The sequence below is a fragment of the Brachionichthys hirsutus genome, chromosome 19 (genome assembly GCF_040956055.1).
Source record: "Brachionichthys hirsutus isolate HB-005 chromosome 19, CSIRO-AGI_Bhir_v1, whole genome shotgun sequence".
Classification (NCBI taxonomy): domain Eukaryota; kingdom Metazoa; phylum Chordata; class Actinopteri; order Lophiiformes; family Brachionichthyidae; genus Brachionichthys; species Brachionichthys hirsutus.
The window spans coordinates 11,891,736-11,910,832 of record NC_090915.1 but is presented as its reverse complement, the minus strand read 5'-3'; the positions used below and the strand labels follow the sequence as shown (position 1 = coordinate 11,910,832).

Sequence of the window (19,097 nt, the reverse complement as noted above, 5' to 3'; positions counted from 1 at the left end):
ACATACAGTACAAACGCTTAGTGCATCTTTGTAGTTAATGATTGGATTCCTCTCTTCATCGCTGCTCGGCTGTGATTATCATAATTTCTTAAACATTACTCAAACATTCAATTAAAGGCTGAGGTTTGATAAAATACAACCCTTCACATTGCAAGACTCCACAGTCCGTGGGCCGAGGGCGGCAACAGCTGTTTAGCATAAAAACATGGTGCATAATTATCCGAGGTTTGATTGCATTCTATGTCTATACATACAAACATTGTTTTCAGGGTAAGCCACTCAGAACAAAGACAATGGTGACCATCGGTTTGACAGTGATAATAATAATGCATTGATTTTATATAGCGCTTTTCTGGGTATTCAAAGACGCTTTACATGGTATGTGCATTATTCAATCACTCCATACTTGGTAAGGTGACAGGGGTAACATTCAATTGCTTTCTAAATATTCTTGTTTTTGTTAATTGTTACTGCACATAGTACTAATGTATTATGTACATTAGTACTATAGTACTATATACATTAGTACTATATACATTAGTACTATGTACTATTAATTGTAATTCTGACTTTGTTGCCTATATAATTTTCCTCGGGATTATTAAAGTATTCTGATTCTGATTGATTCTGATAATACATAGAAAATAAGATTAAAACTAATTGTAAAAATCTTGAAAAATTGAGCATTAGCGATCAGTAGATAAATATATATATATGTATATATAGACAAAACAATAAAGCCCCTAACCCTCCATGTTCTCTTTCTAAAGAAATGCTCTCTGCCATTGGCCTCGTTGGAAGACCTATTCACCGCAGTTCACCAATCACAACTGGAGATCCAGCCTCACCATTAATTACACTGGATTATGGCCTATTTTTAGTTGTATAGAAAGTATTTGACCTCGATGGGTCAAAGGTTGGATCCCTCATCAAAGCAGTGCTACATTAGATTCATTCATCGTCTCAGTCATTCATCATGGCTCATTCTGTCAACATTACCATTATTACCTAGTGCAATTATGACCCTGTGTTGGTCTGCAGGGCCATCTTAAAACATATCACAGTTCTCAGACACTTGTATGAAATATCTGTAAAGGTTTTTCAAAACAAACATGCTGCAGGACAGCGTCCCTCTTTTCATAATCTGTCTCCTTTAAGTCAGACAGACTGATGCGGTCCAGCCTCCATGTTCATGCACAGCAGGCGGTCCGTTTCATTTCTGTCATGACTACAGCTCCGTTAGCCAACACGGGGAGAAGATAAGAATCACTTTGACAATGATCTGGAAAACCCAGAAAACACACAACAACGCATCTCTAAGAATCAACGCTCCGAGCAACAGAGCTGTTCAGACTGCATTCTCAGGAAAGCCCAATAAAAACAGCAATACAAGTTCACTCCTTGTTCGACTCATGATCACCTATTCATAAAGTTATCGTGTGATCCCAACATTTGGAGTTCCATTTAACTAAACTCCCACCCTTTAGCCTTTAATAAGTGCAAATGCAATAAGCCAGTAGAAATTGCTTGTATGTGTTTTATTCAATAATTTACCCCCCCACCCCCCAACCAACTCTGTCCTGCCAAAAGCAAAAAGAAAGTGGGATGGAAGCAGTACTATGTAGTGTTGGTGCAGAACACCCCCCCACACCAAGGTGAGCAGTGCTTCTGTGTGACCGCTCAGTGGAGTCATTCTGGGGTCACCCAGGTAGTTCTGGCCCATCTCAGCCTGAGGTCGGACCCCAGGAAGAGCGATGTCAGAACAGGAGCTGTATTATTCAGACGCAGGTTTGTGGCTTTGATGTTTTTCTCTGCATCCACTGATTGCTTTCACGCATGCAAGCCGTCATGTTGCTCGTTTCTCTCTCTGCATCTCCGAGATAGAACTATTTCATAGATTAAAGTGTTGTTACGTAGTACAGTGTATTTGTGATGCAGACATTCATTTGATCAAGTGAGAGGTGTGTGCGTGTGAGCAGGTACGGCATGTGGGCGGGTCGTCTGAAGCAGACACAGGCATCACTTTGACGAACTAATCCGAACTGTCAGACTGATGTGCAGAAAAAGGCAGCTCCATGTGATGGATTTTTTTGGTGGGGGTTGTGGAGAAGTCTTTGGCTTTTGGGAGAAACCGTTCCTTCTCATAATCATAAAAACAAAGTTCGGTTTCTCGGGAAAGAAAATTGTGTGCAATGGTGGGGATAGTTGACCTTTGATTATAAATAAGTCTTTGTTGTCTATGCAGGCGTATTTATCTTATGCCACATAAAGTGGGAAAACACAGCAAAATAAGTGTCGGTTTTTCCAGAAGGTCACACTGAGATGTTTTTCCAAGAAGTTCACTTTTTTTACATCATGAACTATTAGAACTCTTCACGACCTGCCAGCTGAGCAGTTGTTTTTTATTGCACTGAAATGATCCATCACTAAAGCATCTCTGCTCTTAGGCCTCCAACACGCTACTGATACACAATATATGAAGAACATGTTGGTTGTCCATGCCTGTGTCTACTTCTACTGTCAATGCTCTACTCCACTATCGGTAATTATGGTGTACATAAGCACACGTGTGCACATGCATGTATGACAAATCCCTGTATGGTAAGAGTTCGGGTTCCTGTTGAGGAAGCACAGAGGAGACGAGAGTGCTGGACAGGACGGTAGAGGAAAACAGCAAGCGAAAGAAAATGCAGTTCGTGTTGTGAAACTGGGTTTCACCACCGAGGGGCGCCTTCACTGTCCATTCTCCCTCAGACCCTGTCCAAAGCCTTCCACTTCCTGCTGAGGTATGGCGCTACCGCACCCCCCTACCTCAGCTCCTGGGATCAAAGTACGCACCCCCAGTGACCCATTGGCACCATCTGCCCCAGCTTCTTCCTCGTCTTCCTCCTGGACAACTGTGTTGCCTTCCTCCTCTGCCCCAGCTGCTCCAGAGCCTGGGCTGCCCTCCGTCAGTGGTGGGTGAGTCCTGAGAAGGTCCTTGTGATCCGGATACAACCTTTTCTTAAGGGTTTTGAAGTCAGGCTCACAAGGAAGGGGTACCCCAGTCTGAGGCATACCTAGTGTCAGGCCCAGACCCACGGCAGCACCTAAACCCATTCCTGCTCGGTACACCTCCATACCATCGGGGAGCATGGACTTGATCTTGGGCAACCATCGCTTGCGGACACGCCTGGCATTCGTGCACATGTCAGCAGCAATCACATTCATCTCACTCTCCTTGAAGTTAGGGTTGAAATTCTGGCAGTAGACTGCAAGAAAGAGGGAAGACCACAAAGTCCATGTACACAACCTACACATGTTTAAATGGCCTTCGGGCACAGCAGGCACCTACGTTTGACAGCGTTGAGGACCCTGCTATCCAGGGGTTTACGACTGGGGTCACTCGTGGAGGAACGGATGCCCGTCCCACAGCTGTTGGCTAAAGTGTTTCTGTAGGAACACAGAGCAAACACCAGGGGGGGCAGAGTCAGCACCGGCACCACGCAGAAGGTCAACATGGGCACACGTTCACCTGCACAACGTGGCCAGGGACCGAGTGTGAAAGAGTCACACTTTGAGAGCCTGCCCCTTCATGTCTGTACACTTACCTGTCAAAGAAGGTGGCCAGTAGACGGCGGAGCAACACTTTGTGTTTGATACCTGCACACAGGTGACAGTTCATCAGCTGGCCTCGAGTCATGAACACTTGTGTACCTGGAGGAAGGAGAAGAGTCACTGAGAAAACTGCTCAGACTGCCATCATTGGAATAGTATCAGCATCTGAAGTTTTTAAATACAATAATGATATCAGCCCCCCTAGTTTGGAACATCTCCATCTGAGATACTCGCCCATTCAGTTCTTACGATCAACAATCTGAACTCCGGGCGATCTCATCCTTTCCCCCCCCCCCAGATAGCCCATCAGGTCTTTCTTTCATGAAGACCTGATCAATGTGCTCCGCAGAGACAGTTGTCCTTCTGTCTGGCCCGTCCAGATCAATGCTGTGAGGTGGGTCAGAACTACTGAGGCACCCAGAATCTGGTCCAATGCTGGCCAGATGATACTGAACAGTGTTTCCATTCAAATTCAACCAAATGCTAAAGTCTGATCAGAAAGTAACCAAAACATCTCGATTGATCTCCATGTGCAAAGTGAGGCATGACAAGTAAATGCAAATTCTTTCCTGCAGTGATCAACTTGACCCAGTAAAGGACAGGATGGGAGTGTTTGCATGCAGGGGCCTACCAGCCACCAGTTCCAGCTTCTCCCCAGGGTCCCCCTCAGTGTAGAGCTTGGGGTGGCAGCGGTAGCCAATCTGGCTGATCAGGCTCGCAGGCAGAGCCACCAGGTCCCTGCGGATCAGCACACAGTGCCGGTTCTCCAAGGCCAAGGGCACTGCTGCCATCTCGGGTTTGTCCTGGACTGATGCAGATAAAAAAGAACGGCTAGAGTTCAGAAGAACAACAGAAATGTGTTTCCTATCCAACTGCAGACTATCAGGTGTGCTGGGAGTCGTCCCCTTTCTGACAGAGGGCATCAAACCTTTTACTAAAGTTCTGCTTCATCAATGTCTTAGAGCGCTGCAGATGTATCCCAGATAAATCACCCTGCTGACTCACCAGCTTGCTTTGAGAGGGCAACAGATCCAAAGCTGGGTGCTAGGTTCTTTCTGTCAACCCCCCAACCCCCACCGCCTCTCAGGTCCAAGAGAGAAGACACACTCACACACACTTCAAAATGTCGCCTTGGGATTCTCTGTCTGATCACAGATAGAGTGGACTTCATAAATCCCTGAAGCTGTAACACTGATGTGTGTGTGCATGCATGTCAGTCTGACAACTTCCAGTGTGTGTGAATGTAAAAACCAGTGGCCCTGTGCCTGCGTGTGAATGGAAACCCAAACCAGTATACAAATGTTGACAGTTGTTTGGGCGACAGGAAGTGTGCTGCTGGTGAGGATTCAGACCAATCAAAACGCCATGATGCCCCCCCCCCCCCCCCCATCTCTCTCTCACACACACACACAATACTACTACCAGACTGTCTTCTTGTCCCGTGAGGGGTCGCCACAGCAACCCAACCTTCTCCACTTCACTCTGTCCTTTGCATCGTCCTCCCCAACACCAGCCACTCTCATGTCCTCCCTCACTACGTCCATGTCTCTTCTCCTGGGTCGTCCTCTAGTCCTGTCCTTTGCATCGCCCTCCCCAACACCAGCCACTCTCATGTCCTCCCTCACTACGTCCATGTCTCTTCTCCTGGGTCGTCCTCTAGTCCTGTCCTTTGCATCGTCCTCCCCAACACCAGCCACTCTCATGTCCTCCCTCACTACGTCCATGTCTCTTCTCCTGGGTCATCCTCTAGTCCTGTTCCCTGGTAGTTCCATCCTTAGCATCCTTCTACTGATATAGTCCCTGTCTCTCCTCTGGACATGTCCAAACCATCGAAGTCTGGTCTGTCTCTTTTCTGCATTATTACAACATGTCTGGATAAGAAGCACTGATGATGGAACCGAGTCTATGGTGATATATTTCTGTAAGCTATGCCCACCTTTCCTTTTAAAAAAAATAGGCTTCGTCAACCTAAGCTGTGGTTAAATGAGACAATCCAGTGATGACAATGTGATAATAAATTCACCGGGTAAAGGTTAGCGGAGTGGAATAAACCTTTGTTGTGTTTGCTGTCCTTATATGACAACGCTCACCGCTGTAGGGGTTCGCTGAGCGTCCATACAGATTGCTGTAACTGTCCTCTGCTATTCCATCATAGGGCTCTTCTTCAAACTCCTCATCCTCATTCTGGTAGGATATGGGACTGTCAGTGGTTGGCAGGCTGGATGCTCCAGGACTGGACCTTTCGACACCCCCTCCCGCACCTTGAAGGTGGTAGGACGGCACGCTGGGGATGAGGGTCCCACCAGCGGCTGAATAGAGCAGCGAGCTGGCTCTCGCCAGGCGACTTCCTAACTCAGAAGATGTAATTTTACTTTGTGTCACGGGTGTGGGGTCAGATCCTTCTGTCTTAATCCGTCGTTGGGGCATGAGCAGGGAAGGAGACCAGCCCGGGGACCCGAACAGCGCCGCCAGCCCATTAGCGTTATTACAGGGACTCTGGGGCTCCGATCCCATGTCCTCTAAAGACCCCGCTGTCTGCGAGTCACAGTGAGGAGAGTTCGCCTTGAACATTAGGTCCATGCCTCTTTCAACTATATGTTGGATTTGGAGGTAACCAGCTGTGTACATGACCACCAGCTGTTCACTAGCTGCCATCGTTAGCTTCCCTGTGTAGCAGAAAGTGAGGATCTGATCAAAACAATCAGGTGTGACGGAGGAAGGCAGCTCAAACTGGGTCTTGGTCGAGCTGCTGAAGAGGTCACGGAAGTAGAGGCTGCTGGCCGCCAGCACAGCCCGGTGGGCTTTAAACGCCCGGCCTGGTGGGCGGGAGGAAAGCAAAGCGTTGGCATCATCGATAAAACGGTCGATTAATTCCTCCTTGTGTTTCCTACAAACCAACCTTTGACCAGGATGGAGACATCGCAGTGGTGTCCCAGCAGGCGCTGCTCATTCAGGGAGCCCAGGACCGTGGCTCCAAAGTTGGGGATCTCCACATGGAGCAGCTGGGACATGTTTGATGATGAGGAAGAGGAAGACGGGATTCAGATATTCACTGCAGACTCTGCCGCTGACAGAGGCATCTAGACCAAGAGATAGAGACGTGAAGAAGTATAGAATGAAGGGAGGAATATAAATGTAATTAAAGAGGAAGAGACACGCTAAGGGAGGAAGATTCAGAACAGAGTGGAGAAGAAGAAGAAGAAGAGGCGTGTGTGAGAGATAGTGGGTGAGGAAGGAGGAGTCAGAGCAAGGAGCGTTCCTGCTGTACTCAAAGACACGCTAAACCTACAGAACCCCCCCAGCAGGGACAGCTCGACTTCACTCAGGACACCAGAACCACCACAATCAATTTGGACTTTCTGCTGACTCCACACTTTTTGTCAGCATTTATCCAATTTCTAAACTGTGGCTGGAAAACGGAAAATCTCTCTCTCTCTCTCTCCCTCTCTCCCTCTCTCTCTCACATACACACGCACACAATCTCGCTCTCTCTCGCTCTGACACACACACACACACACATTCATTCATTTGAAACTCTATGGCCTACTTCTCTTTCTCCAGGCACCATCTATCCTACCATGAACCCTGTGTCATTGTTTGTTTTCCCCCCACCAACAAACGCACACACACACACACACACACTGGTTTCATTATTAAGCAATGCTGCAGAATAGTTTCCAGGAATGCAATTATTTTTTTACCGCCTCACACACACACACACACACACAGAAATGCACTCTGGCTTACATAAAAAGGGTGTGTGTAATCACACACACATACCTTACAGGCTGCATAAGGACTTTACTGTGTACCTGGTGAACAAACGCTCACCTGAACTGGGACAGGACCCCCCCCCCCACTCATGCACAAAAACAGACAGAAAGCAGCGAGTAACCCCGGACAGTTCTGACCTGGGTACGCCAGTCCTCTGGTTCAAACGCACCATGGAGCCCGAACACCCCCCCCCCCCCCCCCCCCAGCAGGAGTCGGGATCGGGACAGAGGAGGAGCAGGAGGTGGAAGGAGGTGGAAGGAAGCGCTCTGCTCTGCCTGGTCGACTCTCTCATTCCCCCGTCCTCTCCAGGTCTGATCCGTCCTCCGGCCTTATTCTCTCTGTCTCTGCTAACTGTGGTGCCGTCTCAAAGCCCCCCCGCCCCCCCAGCTCTATTCTCCAAGGCTCGATTCAACAAGTAGAGAGAGGGAGAGAGAGGATGAGACAGAGTGGGGAGAGAGAATCAATGGTGAAAGGAGTGGGAGGCTCAGCGCGAGTGTGTGTGCGATCAATGCAGTATCTATACGTCGCAGGGAGTGGGAGGGGGAAAAACACGGGCTACAGTTACAGACCGGGAGGGGGAGGGACGAGGGAGGGAGGGGGAGTTGAGACGGAGAGGAAGTCATCTGAGGACAGGACGAGAAGAGAAAGACAATGAGGTTGAAGCAACTTCTGCTGCTCCCCCTGGACAGATCGGGAGGTGTCCCAAAGACATGTCATCAGATTACAGATTATAGATTATTGATCAGGTCAGACAACACCGGTGAGACTGAATGCATCACATTTAGACAAGGAACGGCTTGATTGATCCGGACGCTTTCAGAAACACAATAGTTCTAAATCCAGTTAGTTGTTCTTGTTGTGTTTTCTGTGAATCGTAGGAGGGGCCCCTGCCAGCCTGCTACACAGGAGGGCCCCCTGCCAGCCTGCTACACAGGAGGGCCCCCTGCCAGCCTGCTACACAGGAGGGGCCCCTGCCAGCCTGCTACACAGGAGGGGCCCCTGCCAGCCTGCTACACAGGAGGGGCCCCTGCCAGCCTGCTACACAGGAGGGGCCCCTGCCAGCCTGCTACACAGGAGGGGCCCCTGCCAGCCTGCTACACAGGAGGGGCCCCTGCCAGCCTGCTACACAGGAGGGGCCCCTGCCAGCCTGCTACACAGGAGGGGCCCCTGCCAGCCTGCTACACAGGAGGGGCCCCTGCCAGCCTGCTACACAGGAGGGGCCCCTGCCAGCCTGCTACACAGGAGGGGCCCCTGCCAGCCTGCTACACAGGAGGGGCCCCTGCCAGCCTGCTACACAGGAGGGGCCCCTGCCAGCCTGCTACACAGGAACACAGTCGAGATTTTCTACATTTCCGGATTCTCCCATTCTGAGCGGAAGCTGATGTCTCCCGACCCCAGAGAAGACAGGAGACAGCCAGAGGAGGACAACTTCAAGATATGTGGGAGGGGGACAATACTCATTTGCTGCGACAGTTTAGTAATTGTATTTTGACAGAATGCGTGCACTCTCACTGCCCCCCCCCCCCACACACAGTACATGTGCGATTCTGGCGTGTCACAGGAACTTCTCTGACACATGAAGACAGTCGGTCTCTCCAGAGACTAAATAATGAAGTCCTAAAGAGAAGCTGCTGCGGCTGGACTCAGATTCTGCTGCTCGGTTCTGAAGTTCTGAAACAGAGAAAGTTGTGCTCAGTCAAAGCAGAACCGTGAACGGGAGGATATCAGAACGCGTCAGACTAAAGCTCACATGCGACGCACACCCAGCGACACGCGTGGCGTGTTTGTGTGTCTGTCCCTGCTTGAACTTGCCACACTGCTCCCACCAGTCCGTCGCCTCCTGTGTAGGGTGGGGGCGTGGGGGGGGTGTCCTTACATCGCCTCCTGCCTCTCCCTCCTTCCATCCGCCCTGCGTACCACATACCCGTCTCTCTGCCAATTAATGCACACAGCGCTGCAATGCAGTGAGGCCGGCGCGTGCCACGGCAACGAGCCTGCACACACGCACGTACGTGCACAGTGAGGCTGGCGCGTGCCACGGCAACGAGCCTGCACACACGCACGTACGTGCACAGTGAGGCTGGCGCGTGCCACGGCAACGAGTCTGCAAACACGCATGTACGTGCACAGTGAGGCTGGCGCGTGCCACGGCAACGAGCCTGCACACACGCACGTACGTGCACAGTGAGGCTGGCGCGTGCCACGGCAACGAGTCTGCAAACACGCATGTACGTGCACAGTGAGGCTGGCGCGTGCCACGGCAACGAGCCTGCACACACGCACGTACGTGCACAGTGAGGCTGGCGCGTGCCACGGCAACGAGCCTGCAAACACGCATGTACGTGCACAGTGAGGCTGGCGCGTGCCACGGCAACGAGTCTGCAAACACGCATGTACGTGCACAGTGAGGCTGGCGCGTGCCACGGCAACGAGTCTGCACACACGCATGTACGTGCACAGTGAGGCTGGCGCGTGCCACGGCAACGAGTCTGCAAACACGCACGTACGTGCACAGTGAGGCTGGCGCGTGCCACGGCAACGAGCCTGCAAACACGCATGTACGTGCACAGTGAGGCTGGCGCGTGCCACGGCAACGAGCCCGCACACACGCACGTACGTGCACAGTGAGGCTGGCGCGTGCCACGGCAACGAGTCTGCAAACACGCATGTACGTGCACAGTGAGGCTGGCGCGTGCCACGGCAACGAGCCTGCACACACGCACGTACGTGCACAGTGAGGCTGGCGCGTGCCACGGCAACGAGTCTGCAAACACGCACGTACGTGCTAACCGGGCAGAACGTGGCGGGGGGAGGGGAGAAAGTGCAGAGAGTGGAAGGAGAATATGTCGAGTCAGGCACACAGTATGGGGTGTACCACACACACACACACACACACACACACACAGAGCCTGTAAACGCATGACTGAACATGAAACATGCATGTGCATGCACACATTCACACGCGTACAGAACATGAACACATTAACAGCCCCCTCCTAAGGGCATTCATGTCGACTTCACGCGTCTGAAAACACTAACCATGAACTCCCTCAACTTATTTGTCTAACGAGCTTGTGTGCACATCTGTGCACGTTGTGTGTGTGTGTGTGGCCAGTGTGTTTGCATTTCCACGTAAAAATGTTCTGGCTGGGACTTATATCACGCTACAGCAGGCTGCATGTGTGTGTGCGTGCGCGTTTGCAGGTGTGTGAGATGAAACAAGATACACACCGATTGCTGTTGTCTTTATTGGAAAGAGCTACATCAATTCAAATCCAGCCTTCATTCCTGCGCAGTGTTATTAACTGTATCAGCAGGTCACACACACTGACACACACTGACACACACAGTGACACACACACACTGACACACACTGACACACACAGTGACACACACACACTGACACACACTGACACACACAGTGACACACACACACTGACACACACAGTGGCACACACACAGTGACACACAGTGACACACACAGTGGCACACACACAGTGACACACAGTGACACACACAGTGGCACACACACAGTGACACACAGTGACACACACAGTGACACACAGCGACACACACAGCGACACACACAGTGACACACACAGTGACACACAGTGACACACACAGACACACACAGTGACACACACAGTGACACACACAGCGACACACACAGTGACACACAGTGACACACACAGTGACACACACAGCGACACACACAGTGACACACAGTGACACACACAGTGACACACACTGACACACACAGTGACACACAGTGACACACAGCGACACACACAGTGACACACACAGCGACACACACAGTGACACACACAGTGACACACACAGTGACACACAGTGACACACACAGCGACACACACAGCGACACACACAGTGACACACAGTGACACACACAGTGACACACAGTGACACACAGCGACACACACAGTGACACACACAGCGACACACACAGTGACACACAGTGACACACAGTGACACACAGTGACACACAGCGACACACACAGTGACACACACAGCGACACACACAGTGACACACAGTGACACACAGCGACACACACAGTGACACACAGCGACACACACAGTGACACACACAGACACACACAGTGACACACACAGTGACACACACAGTGACACACACAGTGACACACACAGTGACACACAGCGACACACACAGTGACACACACAGTGACACACAGTGACACACACAGTGACACACACAGTGACACACACAGTGACACACACAGTGACACACACAGTGACACACACAGTGACACACAGTGACACACACAGCGACACACACACAGTGACACACACAGTGACACACACAGTGACACACACAGTGACACACACACAGCGACACACACAGTGACACACAGTGACACACACAGCGACACACACAGTGACACACAGTGACACACACAGTGACACACACAGTGACACACAGTGACACACACAGTGACACACAGCGACACACACACAGCGACACACATGCGTTCAGATTTAATTACTAGTTTTACTGTAGCTATCTAACAACAAGAGGCCTCTTCAAACATTGGACCATAAACGTCATACATAATTCATGCCGTCACCATTCATGCTGTCACCATCCAGTTCACATCATTTCCGTCTTGAAGTCGAGTTGGTGCCAACTTTGATTCCAGGTGCAGGTGAGCAAACGAAGCCCGACTCAGACGCACGTTTCCGTCCCAAGGTGAGCTGATCGACTCGTTATAAATATTCAGATCCTGCAGTTGTTCTCGTGTCTGAAGAACCAGACAACAGATTCTATCCACGTCGAGACGGCAACGCTCCCCGGCAACAGTCCTACCAATCGGGACCAAGCGGGTGTCTGCCTGTGTCTGTCTGAGTATCATTATGGGATGTTGAGACAGAGCGCAAGAGAGATTACTGCTTGTAATGCAGCATCATTCTCTCTGTGTCGTCCCGGCTGGGTGAAAGCAGACCCGGCTGGGTGAAAGCAGACCCGGCTGGGTGAATGCAGACCCGGCTGGGTGAATGCAGACCCGGCTGGGTGAAAGCAGACCCGGCTGGGTGAATGCAGACCCGGCTGGGTGAAAGCAGACCCGGCTGGGTGAATGCAGACCCGGCTGGGTGAATGCAGACCCGGCTGGGTGAATGCAGACCCGGCTGGGTGAAAGCAGACCCGGCTGGGTGAATGCAGACCCGGCTGGGTGAATGCAGACCCGGCTGGGTGGAAGCAGACCCGGCTGGGTGAATGCAGACCCGGCTGGGTGAAAGCAGATCCGGCTGGGTGAATGCAGACCCGGCTGGGTGGAAGCAGACCCGGCTGGGTGAATGCAGACCCGGCTGGGTGAATGCAGACCCGGCTGGGTGGAAGCAGACCCGGCTGGGTGAAAGCAGACCCGGCTGGGTGAAAGCAGACCCGGCTGGGTGAATGCAGACCCGGCTGGGTGGAAGCAGACCCGGCTGGGTAAATGCAGACCCGGCTGGGTGGAAGCAGACCCGGCTGGGTGAAAGCAGACCCGGCTGGGTGAATGCAGACCCGGCTGGGTGGAAGCAGACCCGGCTGGGTGAATGCAGACCCGGCTGGGTGAATGCAGACCCGGCTGGGTGAAAGCAGACCCGGCTGGGTGAATGCAGACCCGGCTGGGTGAAAGCAGACCCGGCTGGGTGAATGCAGACCCGGCTGGGTAAAGATGTCCGATGCAGAAACCTGATTTCATAACCTCAGCAACAAACAGTGAAGGAATTATAAGTCAGTCAGAGAGTTAACCATGTCCCCGAAACTAGTTAGAACTAGTTGGGCAACATTCTGATCCTATACCAACACCTGCCACAGACTGTATGTATGTGATGTTACCACGACACCGAAGATGTAGTTACCTGTTAGCGTGCAACTCAAAGCAGCTAATAACTTTCCACGAGGAGCTAGTGATGTTGAATTCAATTCAATTCAGTTTTATTGATATAGCGCCAGATCACAACAGGAAGTCATCTCAAGGCACTTTACAGGATTAGCAGGGAAAGACCTGCAGGGAAACACAGAACCCAACTTGACCCACAAGAGCAACGGAGGCAAGGAAACACTTCCCTTTAACGGGCAGAAACCTTGGACAGAACCTAGGCTCATGGTGGACGGCCATCTGTCTGACCGGCTGGGTTGAGATAGAGAGAGAGAGAATGGCAGGTCGGAGACGAGTCAAAAACAAGGATCCACCATTGCTTTTCCACTCTTCTGTGACAACGGTCGCGACCTTGGGCGACTCTTACCCACCAGGAGAACGCCGGTTTAGATTCCGAGGCCGAGTTGACCCAGCAGCGCAGCAAATTACCATCTTTCACCCCAAAGCCCAAAGTCCATGGATAACAGTCCTGACCTGAAGACGTTTCCATGACAACAATTAGCTATAGTGACTAGAACACTCTGCCACCAGGGGGCGCACCCGAGCACTACACCCCAGCTGACTCAACTTCAGTCACTGCTGCTTGGCCGAGATCCGTTAATTTTAAATAAACAAATGTTATCTAAATCTCTAACAGTCATCATGCTAACATGCGAGGACAAAGCGAAGACATGTCAACGTGCTCGATGAGCGTCCTCCAGGCTCTACCCTAACCCCATTTAAATCAGCAGGGGCAGCATTCACTCGCTTTTATTCAGGCTTTTGTCACCATGTCTGGAAGAGATATTTGTTCATGAAGATTTTTAATCTTTTTCATCAAAAGATATGTTGATGCTTTTGAATCAATAGTCCTTCTGAATGGTGGGTGGCTTCCAGCCACTTTAATCTCAAAGCTACTTTTCACTGGGGGAATTACAAGTACCGGTAATAATAATAGTGGATGAAAGAGATTTAAATTTGTGACTTCTCGAAATAACGTCTACTTCAATGTGAGCCCTGCTGAACACTAAACGGGGCTGTAAAGGACAAACTTCAGAAAGGACGGAGCAGCTTCCTTTGCTTACTGAATGGCTGCAGCCTCAATGAAAAGCACTACAGGTATGTGACAGCGGAAGTCTGCAGATATTCAGACAATATTACAAATGGTGGCTAACAGCTGCAGTGGAGTTTTGGGGGCATGCTTGGTGAGAGGAGCAGAACCTGAGGAGGCCGCACACCTTTATCATCATGGCAGGTAAACTCAGTGAACATTTCCCCTGATTAAAGGTCATGATTAATGTGGTTTGGTGTAACGCGCCGTGGACTTAAAGTAAGTTTGCGTGCACTGCAGTGCATGTATGCCCCCCCCCCCAGTGAGCGCAGAATCTTGCATGTGGCACCACCCTCAGCATACATGTGCTCAAATAACATGTCACCTTGGATAACCTCACCGTGCCAGAAGACCCTTGCTGACTTCTGCTGCAAGAACAGCAAGATGGAAACAAACAGCAGCCCAGCATGGGGGGGGGACACAAAACACACACAGAAACGGTTCTATTAAATAAATGTCACACACGCATCAGAGGATTAATGCCATCCTCGTGTGTGCGTCAGACTCCGGCTTACAGCTTTGACTTTTGCAGTAAATCTAATCTCTGAAATGATGGATAATAAAACATTATAAATCCTCAGGCTTTTGTCTTTGGTTAGAAAGATGCACATCAGTGTGAACGGTGAGCAGAAGTAATACGATGTTCAGATGGAGCTTAAAGCAGAGAGGAAGGAAACAGCCCAACAAGTCACAGTGAAGGAAGTTTCATCAAACTCTGACGAGAAGTACTATTCTCATTTTCTCTACAGCCTGCTACTATTCTCATTTTCTCTACAGCCTGCTACTATTCTCATTTTCTCTCCAGCCTGCTACTATTCTCATTTTCTCTACAGCCTGCTACTATTCTCATTTTCTCTACAGCCTGCTACTATTCTCATTTTCTCTCCAGCCTGCTACTATTCTCATTTTCTCTACAGCCTGCTACTATTCTCATTTTCTCTCCAGCCTGCTACTATTCTCATTTTCTCTCCAGCCTGCTACTATTCTCATTTTCTCTACAGCCTGCTACTATTCTCATTTTCTCTCCAGCCTGCTACTATTCTCATTTTCTCTCCAGCCTGCTACTATTCTCATTTTCTCTACAGCCTGCGAAGGCGATCTCATGACTGCATCGTCGGTCATAGTTCTAAGCACTCAGTGCTACACAACCGCTAACACACACTCACACAAACACAGGGACGCATTCATGCCATGTGATCCGGCTAGGCCGAAAGCCAAACATGCCACTTACCAGAACTCAGAGAAGAACCGGGTCGGGCTCAGCGCAGCACCGTGGAGCCGCTGCAGTGCGGGGGCCGGAGATTCGGAGAAACACACACGTGACGTTTGAGACCGTTCTGAGGAGCACGCCATGTTTACTCTGCATTGTCTCGGTTCTTGGAAGGCTTCCTGAAAAGCATCCCGAATAGCTTCTCCAGTCCTCAGGGCCTCGTCCTCTCATCAATAACCGACAACCCGAAGACCGCAGCAGCAGCAGGGGGTCAGCGCCCCCCCCCCGGCTCGGAGCTGCAGGGACAGGAACGTAAAGAACACCATGCGTGACTGATGCCCCGTTTCACATACCATCAGCAGCGACTCATGGTCGCCTCAGCCAATGAGGAGCAGGCAAAGCAGAACAGCACAGAGAAGGAATGTAATCAAACGGAGACCGGGACAAATGTCCAGGGCTTAATGTCAGCAAGGAACGGAGACCGGGACAAATGTCCAGGGTTTAATGTCAGCAAGGAACGGAGACCGGGACAAATGTCCAGGGTTTAATGTCGGCGAGGAACGGAGACCGGGACAAATGTCCAGGGTTTAATGTCAGCAAGGAACGGAGACCGGGACAAATGTCCAGGGTTTAATGTCAGCAAGGAACGGAGACCGGGACAAATGTCCAGGGTTTAATGTCAGCAAGGAACGGAGACCGGGACAAATGTCCAGGGTTTAATGTCAGCAAGGAACGGAGACCGGGACAAATGTCCAGGGTTTAATGTCAGCAAGGAACGGAGACCGGGACAAATGTCCAGGGTTTAATGTCGGCGAGGAACGGAGACCGGGACAAATGTCCAGGGTTTAATGTCAGCAAGGAACGGAGACCGGGACAAATGTCCAGGGTTTAATGTCGGCGAGGAACGGAGACCGGGACAAATGTCCAGGGTTTAATGTCAGCAAGGAACGGAGACCGGGACAAATGTCCAGGGTTTAATGTCAGCAAGGAACGGAGACCGGGACAAATGTCCAGGGTTTAATGTCAGCAAGGAACGGAGACCGGGACAAATGTCCAGGGTTTAATGTCAGCAAGGAACGGAGACCGGGACAAATGTCCAGGGTTTAATGTCAGCAAGGAACGGAGACCGGGACAAATGTCCAGGGTTTAATGTCGGCGAGGAACGGAGACCGGGACAAATGTCCAGGGTTTAATGTCAGCAAGGAACGGAGACCGGGACAAATGTCCAGGGTTTAATGTCGGCGAGGAACGGAGACCGGGACAAATGTCCAGGGTTTAATGTCGGCGAGGAACGGAGACCGGGACAAATGTCCAGGGTTTAATGTCAGCAAGGAACGGAGACCGGGACAAATGTCCAGGGTTTAATGTCGGCGAGGAACGGAGACCGGGACAAATGTCCAGGGTTTAATGTCGGCGAGGAACGGAGACCGGGACAAATGTCCAGGGTTTAATGTCGGCGAGGAACGGAGACCGGGACAAATGTCCAGGGTTTAATGTCAGCAAGGAACGGAGACCGGGACAAATGTCCAGGGTTTAATGTCGGCGAGGAACGGAGACCGGGACAAATGTCCAGGGCTTAATGTCGGCGAGGAACGGAGACCGGGACAAATGTCCAGGGTTTAATGTCGGCGAGGAACGGAGACCGGGACAAATGTCCAGGGTTTAATGTCAGCAAGGAACGGAGACCGGGACAAATGTCCAGGGTTTAATGTCGGCGAGGAACGGAGACCGGGACAAATGTCCAGGGTTTAATGTCGGCGAGGGACGGAGACCGGGACAAATGTCCAGGGTTTAATGTCGGCGAGGAACGGAGACCGGGACAAATGTCCAGGGTTTAATGTCAGCGAGGAACGGAGACCGGGACAAATGTCCAGGGTTTCATGCCGGCGAGGAACGGAGACCGGGACAAATGTCCAGGGTTTCATGCCGGCGAGGAACGGAGACCGGGACAAATGTCCAGGGTTTCATGCCGGCGAGGAACGGAGACCGGGACAAATGTCCAGGGTTTAGTGTCGGCGAGGAACGGAGACCGGGACAAATGTCCAGGGTTTAATGTCAGCGAGGAACGGAGACCGGGACAAATGTCCAGGGTTTCATGCCGGCGAGGAACGGAGACCGGGACAAATGTCCAGGGTTTCATGCCGGCGAGGAACGGAGACCGGGACAAATGTCCAGGGTTTCATGCCGGCGAGGAACGGAGACCGGGACAAATGTCCAGGGTTTAGTGTCGGCGAGGAACGGAGACCGGGACAAATGTCCAGGGTTTAGTGTCGGCGAGGAACGGAGACCGGGACAAATGTCCAGGGTTTCAACCGTTTAAATATCACTCCTCTGAATCTTCCACAGAGCTCTGCATGAGTTCTATGGAGCTGCAAGCAGACGAGCAGATTAAGCCGTGTGTTGGGAGGACATCGACCCCCCCCCCCCCCCAGAGAGAGAGTGCAGCACGCAGCTGGCCCCTTATCTGTCTCTGGAACCATAACATCTTATCCCAAGGACAGGCTGCAGTGTTCTGTGGCTCTCACCTTACACACATGAACTCTACATGCGCCCCCGCCCATAGGCTCGTACCCCCCACCCGGACAGCATCCTTTGTCGTCCAGATTCTGATCCATTAAGGGTTGAATGTGAGACGGGACGGGAACCTTTTCGTTCCCTCCCCTTCTGAGAGGACGCTGCCTCGCTCTCCTCGCACCCCCCCTCCAGGAATGCTGCATCGCGTCAGGCCTATGGAGGAAGGGCATCTCGGGACACAGCAAGCGCGCGCGCGCGCACACACACACACACACACACACACACACACACACACACACACACACACACACACACACACACACACACACACACACACACACAGCTGTTGAGGGCAATCACGGCCCTCTAGCCTCCAAGTCAATAATGTCAGCCTGAAGAGAATAAAAAGAGGGGGGGCCCACCGGACCCACCCGGGTCCACGCAGGCCCCCCGGGGTCCACAGCGGAACCTTCAGAGCCCAGACCACGTCCGTTCATTAGCTAGTGACGTATGAGCAGCAACTGTCCCTGTCGATGACGCGCAATGGGCGGAGTTTTACCAGACTTAATCGTGACGCGAAGCCGATCTGAAGCCGCGTTGTCCTCCGTTCCCGGTGTTCGGCCCGGTTAACGTTAAAACCGGCGATAACGAGGCGGGCTGGTGAAGCTCCGTGGGTGAGCTGTCCCGTACCGAGGGGGGGGGGGGTATTTACCCGGTATGCTCCACGCAGCGAGTCCGTCAGCCGGCGCCAGGCGGTCTCCTCTTATCATCGATAAAGTTTGCGGGATGGAACACGCAGCAGGCCCCGGCGCGTGCCCGTCTGCGTGACTCTAGGCCCCCATCCCTCTCTCTCTGCGCGCCCGCGTCCCCGTGCAGGAAGTGAACAGTCTCGCCTGCAGCCTGACGTCACGCGCACAGCCCCCCCAGGTGTTCCGGTGCGGGGAGTGCGTTCTGCGTTCGGTGCAGACCGGAGGGAACCGGCGAGCCGCCCGCAAACGACGCAGCGCTGTGTGAC

At 51.8% G+C, this 19,097-nt stretch overlaps 1 protein-coding gene across 2 annotated transcripts; it reads right to left on the bottom strand.

Moving 5' to 3' along the window:
* Positions 1–1,560: 1,560 nt before the first annotated feature.
* LOC137908939 (nucleus accumbens-associated protein 2) lies at positions 1,561–18,920 on the bottom strand. Of its 2 annotated transcripts, none has more exons than XM_068753369.1 (7): positions 18,795–18,920; positions 6,497–6,677; positions 5,688–6,413; positions 4,229–4,405; positions 3,591–3,696; positions 3,335–3,432; positions 1,561–3,251 (listed from the first exon to the last, which is right to left on the bottom strand). In XM_068753369.1, the coding sequence occupies exons 2-7, from the start codon at positions 6,606–6,608 to the stop codon at positions 2,734–2,736; spliced, it is 1,737 nt and encodes a 578-aa protein (XP_068609470.1). In that variant the 5' UTR covers positions 6,609–6,677; positions 18,795–18,920; the 3' UTR covers positions 1,561–2,733. The 2 variants fall into 2 exon arrangements, with proteins under 2 accessions (XP_068609470.1, XP_068609471.1); XM_068753370.1 differs by lacking the exon at positions 18,795–18,920 and adding an exon at positions 15,590–15,880.
* Between the last annotated feature and the right edge of the window lie 177 nt (positions 18,921–19,097).